This window comes from Cenococcum geophilum (genome assembly GCF_001692895.1).
Source record: "Cenococcum geophilum 1.58 unplaced genomic scaffold K441scaffold_3, whole genome shotgun sequence".
In the NCBI taxonomy this organism is placed as follows: domain Eukaryota; kingdom Fungi; phylum Ascomycota; class Dothideomycetes; order Gloniales; family Gloniaceae; genus Cenococcum; species Cenococcum geophilum.
In genome coordinates, this window is record NW_027137561.1 from 2,838,609 (window position 1) to 2,845,063 (window position 6,455).

Here is a 6,455-nt window from a genome sequence, read left to right on the forward strand (position 1 = left end):
CTAATAAGCTTATCATTAAACTTTTTCTAGACGTCGAGCTTCGAGCTGAGCTTGGCGAGCCTGGCGAGCTTACTCTTGTGCTTCCTTTTGCCATTTACCTTCTATCTACTCTATAAGTACGCTTATAAGAGAGTAACGTTGATTAGTTAGTTAAATTTGAAATCCTTAGCTTTTAAGGTACGCAATTAGCTCTTATAAGGTCTTTCTAGTAACAAGAGCAAAATCGGCTATTATAAAGCCTTAAGTTTGTAGAAATCGTGGAATTTATACCGAATCGGAAAGTTATGTGGCGTCCCTTATAATTTGAATGGTTCTTTCGTTAGAAACAAAGGTAGGCATAATGGCAGGTTGCGGAGGTTCGTACGAGTTTAGCTGTCGTGGCTCCTTAACTTTGGTTAACAAAGAGGGTAAAGCTAGCGGAGCTTCCGCGGATAGAGCTTACGCGGACTGAGCTTGTATGGGCGGAGCTTGTATAGACGGAGGTTGCGCGGACGGAGGTTGCGTAGACGGAACTTGAGCAGACGGAGCTTGCGCAGACGTAGCTTGCGCGGACGTAGCTTGTATAGGCGGAGGTTGTGTAGGCGGAGCTTATATAGACGGAGCTTGAGCAAACGGAGTAGGGAGGTTGGGTAGAGGATCGTCCTTTAAGGCTTGCGGGCCTATTATATTATCGTCTTAAGAGTTGAGCTTCTTTTGGTCGTTTGTTTAGTCTTAATTTCCGCTGGAGTCTACCTGTTAATTTCTAGAGTCCACCTGTGTCTCGTCCTCATCTAACGTCTTAATAGTCTCTTCCTTTAACGTTTTATCTAGCTCTTCCTTTAACGTCTCGTCTAGTTCTTCCGTGGAACCGTTCTACTGTTAGTTGGCAATAGAGGGTAGGCGAGCAGGTAAGGCCGTCGGTTGGCAATGGAGGGCAGGCTAGCAGGGCCGTCGATTAAGGTGTGGTAGGCTAGCAGGGCCGTCGATTGACTGTATATGGCAGGCTAGTAGGGCCGTCAATTGAGGTGTGGTAGGCTGGCAGGGCCGTCAATTGGTAGAAGCCTAGCTTATAGTGTTCCTGACACCAGAATCGATCAGTTCGCTGCCGTACGCTCTAAAGATTAATAGGAAGGTAGCAATAGTAAAAAGAGAGCTGCCGAACGCTCTAAAAGCTGCCGAACGCTTTTTGCCTTTCTACTACTCTTTATGACAAAGCAAGTAGCTAACTGCCGAATGTTATATAACTTGCTCAATCCACAAGACTGCCGAACGTCTTCTTGAATTATAATCGCAGAATGCCCTAGGTTAAGTGCTTAATCTATACGCATTTATTAATTAATGTCGGAACACATAACCTAAGGCTAATATCACGTAATGTCGTAATCGTAGTCTTGTTAGGTTGTATAATCGTTATTCGTAGAGGATCGTAAGGATCGCGGTGCCTAAGTAGGGGGTTGATTAGTTACTATAAGGATAACTAATTAAAGACATGATGACGACACGTTAACGACACGTAACCACGTAACTTCTGTCTATATATTCCGACACTTATTAAGGTAATAAGCTTGCTAAGTTAGGGTAGTAAGGACCTAATTCGGGTTAATAAAACCATTACTACCTTTTATTAAACGGAAGATCAAAAATAAAAGCTATATTTTATTAATTAAGGTTAGAGCCTCTATATAGCTACTAAGATACTTCTTCGGATTCGTTATACGGCATATCTAGAAATCGATAATTAGGCTCTCTTACCCGTCCACCTCCATGATCAAAATCGTTACAACTTAAGCACTTTAGCTTCCAGAAGTTACGTATTTCTTTAGTAGACAACATACTACCACCGTAAATTCCACCTTAATGCTTTCTAGGTGCGTAGATAACTGGCCGTATAGGAATATAGCAAAGTTCCTAAATAATAAAAAGTCAGCAATAATTATTATTAATAATTTCACATAACTTTCGTGTCTATATAGTAAGCTTTAGGGACATTTTATGCATTCTAAGTTTATAAAAAGGACTTACATTTCATTTGCACTTTTCCTCGCAATTATGCCATTTTCCCCAGCCAAGCCATTCCATAGTTGAGGTAGTCTCTATATAAAAAAAAAAATTTCTTCTAGTAAATCGATGCTAGACTCTATAGATTAAAGGGCTCTACAATCCATGGTACCCTTAAGTAAATTAGTAGTATACATTCCACTCTACTTAAATAATTTCCATTTAGTAGTATAAAGTCTAAGCATAACCTTACGTATAGATTCTTTAATAAGCATTTTAAATTCTTCCAGAGTATCTGGATCAATATACTTAGTATAAGCGGTAGCGTACTATATTATCGTCCGGTCCATAATTAAACTTAAGGAAAGATTAATAATTAAAGGATATTAAAAATAAGGGTAAAGAACCGCGTGGCTTAATTTATAAACTTTAATTAGGATGGCGCTTATTTTACTAGAGGATTAAGCTCTTTGTTAAAGGGTTGCATATATTTCCTTTATACGGCTATAGTAATAATCTATAATTACTTCCGTTAAAGCTTACTAATTAATTTTAGAATATGGCGAGCGTTCTAGGCTAGGCGTATTTACCCTAGCGGTTATATATTTTAACTAAGTTTATACTATTCTTATATCTACCTTACTAATATTTAAAAGGCAATATCCTCGGCAAAGACCCCGGCCGTTTTAGTATATATTATAACCGAAAATGCCCCTATAATAAAATCCGCTTAGATTACAAAGCTAAGAATTATAAAACGTTACTATTCTATAAAGATCCAGTCTAACTCTTTTTTCTATTATACTACCTCTAGTACCGCTAGATTAGCTATAATACTAAGTACTACTTCTAACCTATTCCTATAAATTCTATACTATAAATAGATTACTATATTTAAGCGGCGGAGTTCTATATAGATCTTAAGGTAATAAGGGGCCTTTCTCCCTCCGCTAGTTTCTAGGGACTATAATATTACTAGTAATAATCTCCTATACCCCGGAATCTAAATAGTCGCAGAGTATAACTTTAAATCCCGTATTTATCCTTATAACTCCGTTAATTCTAAAATCCTTTATAAGGTTATATAGTTAATAAGCCCTAAGCGTTTTATTATATATATAGTTATACTTAGGGTTAAGGGGTATATAGAGTCCTAGGACTGCTATCTAGGAGTTAAGGGATCCTATAGTAGTAAGTAAGGCTAATTAGCTATTAAAGTAGATTACTTTTAGCGGTTTTCTTATAACCATAATATGAAGTACCGTAGTATTAATAGAGCCATAGATGCCGATAGATATTTCGCTATATACTTTATTATTAAAGAAGCCTTTTTGCTTTAGCTCGGCTAATTTTAAGTAGGGGTAAAATAACTCTAAAGTATATCAACTTACGCGTTAAAGGCAAAAAATATTAGTTTTTTAAGTGTACTAGACTATACTTTCGTATAATATAGTTAAGTATTTAGCGGCACAGTCGCAGTAATAATAGAGTAACCGTTTAGTATAAAGGTACTAGGCTACTGCTTTAGGAGAGAGTAAACGGAGTTAAATATAAATAATATAATAGTCTTACAATTTTCGATAAAGTATAAACTGTAGGAAGGCCGTATCTATTTGTTCTCTCTTTTATATTCTTTAGTATCTAAGCGCTAAAAGCTATAAATACTGTAAAAAAAAATAAAGTTAGTAGTAGAATTCCCAGCAGAACTCGCTAAATGCGGCTTTGCTATGGCTGGCGTTTAAATCGAGCCTAATTTCTCTTATGGTATAATAATAGGTTTAGTATACTTTAAGGAGACTTTAAGCCAAAATCGGCTATAAAGGGAAAAGCACCTAATAATGATATTGATTGAATTATGGTAAGAGGATTATTAGTCTTACTAGGCCTTAAAAACGAAAACAGATAGGTATAAGGGTAGTTATAAATTCCTGCGAGTAATACGGGGAGTTGGAATAAGGTAGAGGAGGGTAATATGGTAAACTAGTATCGAGTAGTATTAATCTAACGCTTTAGGACAGAATACCCACTTTATATTAGTTCTTCGCCCGCCTTATTCTAGCTATTTATTACTTATTTCCGCTCTTTATAGGATCCCAAGGCAGCTTATACAGTGTTTTAAGTTTAATACTTGGTTAGTTTATAGGATCTAAAGGCTTATCTAATGTCTTAGGTTAACTACTTAATTGGCTTGCCTTCTATTGCGCTAAAACTTAAATAAGTATTTGCATTAACTATTTATTCTAACTGTCCTAACCATCCTAACCCGCTTACCGTCCCTAAACGCTACTAATAAAGCCTTAAGTTAGTATAAAAATCCCGTCCTAAGTAACCTTTGCCTTAATACACCTTCCCGTATCCCTAAGGCTAGTATATATAATATAAGGCCCGCCACCGGATTAATAAGCGTGTGCCTTTATTATAGAAAAAGTTTTTAACCCTATCTAAAAATTCTTAGCTAATAAGAAAAGGGGTTTAGAGGTACTAAATAAACCTATTAAGGTTACTATTAACCGTTAAGGTCACTATTAGGTACTACCTTATAACTTAGTTATTAACTTAGTTACCGACTTAGTCTACTACCCCTTCCTTATATATATAGAGAGCTTCTAAAGCCAGCTTCAATTAATAGAGTTCTTTTTAGTAACTTGTCTGTCTGATAGAAGGAGATATATAATTTATTATTTACGTAATAACGCGCGCTCTAATAGATAGCTTATTTTTTAGTTAAGTAAAATATAAAGAATTTAGTGGAGATTATCTCTTAGAGGCGTATAAAACCCCTTACTAGCACCTAATAGTGGGCGTATAGCATTTATTCTATAAAATTGTATATATGCTTACTTTAATAATACTATTTATTTATACTATATACTCTCTTATATATATAAAGAGATAAAGATAGATAAAAGCTACCGTTCTAAGCCATAGCTGCTTTCCTCCTCCTTATACTTTAAGTATACCCTATTCTCCTAATAGTATTTATTATAAAAGCTATGCTTCTAGCAATCTACTATTAGTACCAACTCCCCTAATAAATTCTTTATTGTTTTTAGGTAATGCCCTAGAAATCTCTCTCCCTTAATATATTCTTTAAAAATCTTATCTGGCTATTAATATTCTAACGTCCCTCTATAGGTGGCGGAAAACCCACTATACCGGAAAATATAAGGGGTACTTTAACTTTAAGCGACTATAACTCTACGTACACGTTAAGTTTTACTAAAATTATATATAAATAGTGTGCTGTGGCTACTTTTAAATATTTAGGACCTTTCTAACCTATAAATTATATTTATATCGTCGCCTTCTCGCCTAATTCGCTTAGAGCCTTCTTTTATAGTAAAACAATCTCTATTCGCTATAGCGCTACTATTAAGCTTTTACTACTTATAATATATATATAAGGGTCTTGTCTAAGCCTTAGAGCCTTATTACGATAATAGGAAGTTATTATTAGCTTTATACCTATAAAATAGAACCGGTCTATTTGCGTCACTAATACTACCTACCTACCTCTATATATGTCAGCCAATCCTCTCTTTTATATCTGCTAATACTAATTATTTTAGTGCATTAAGTAGACTGCGTTAGCATTATACACTATATATTATATAAGCTATAGCAGCTTATTATAGCTAGAAGCCTCTCTATAGTAATCTATTTAGATAGCGCGAATACTTACGCCAATTAGATCTAAAATGGCGGGCTAGTCTATAAGCAATAAAAATATCTAGTCTTACGTCCTGCCGAGCTAACAACGTGTAAAATATACGTGCACTCTCTCTCCGCTAATGCCTGTTTAAACCACTTTTTGCTTTTATCGCGGAATCGCAGAACGCAAAAAATATATATTTCGTTCCGAGTATTTAGAGATAAGGGTTCCGCGCTAACAATCCTCCGCACTTCCTTAACGCGATATTATATTGTTATAGTTAATTACTTATTAAGCGAAAATGGGTAGGAAGGAAGAGAAGGATAAGTATTACCCTAGTAGGCGCTAGTAGAGTTAAAGCTATAGGGTAGGGATATTCTAGTCGCATACACTAACGCAACTAATAGCGACTATAATTTGCCAGAGCTAGCTACGTAGTTTACCTACGCTGTAATTCTCTAACTAGGCGCACCTTTAAAGCATGCCGTAACGCGTTACGTATAATAGCTTAGATAAATACTACGTCTTCCCCGCCTTCTCCTCTCTCCTTATAAAAGTTCTGCTTTCATTAATCGGAACCATCTCTTGTCGGCCAGCCCTTTATTGTGTGGGTTGTGTGGTCTAGCTTTCGCCACCTCGTCAGCCCGCTATTAGATAATCTGCCAGCGAGACCACTAAGCCAGTCCTACGGCGCGACTTCCTATACTATACCGCTGTAACCCTTATCCACCCGATCTCCTAGTAACCTAACATCCTTTATCCCCGCAATAATGCCGATTTATTCTCGGCTGCCAAAATTTAGAGCTCCCTTAATGCCTAATGTCTT

General features: G+C 36.2%; 1 protein-coding gene across 1 annotated transcript; it reads right to left on the reverse strand.

Annotated features, from left to right (window-relative positions):
- Positions 1-922: 922 nt before the first annotated feature.
- Positions 923-1,365, reverse strand: K441DRAFT_652095 (uncharacterized protein; the record flags this gene model as incomplete). The annotated part of the gene is made up of 1 exon (XM_067647310.1): positions 923-1,365. A coding segment is annotated over one exon (189 nt), but the record flags the coding sequence as incomplete, so codon positions are not given.
- Positions 1,366-6,455: the final 5,090 nt, after the last annotated feature.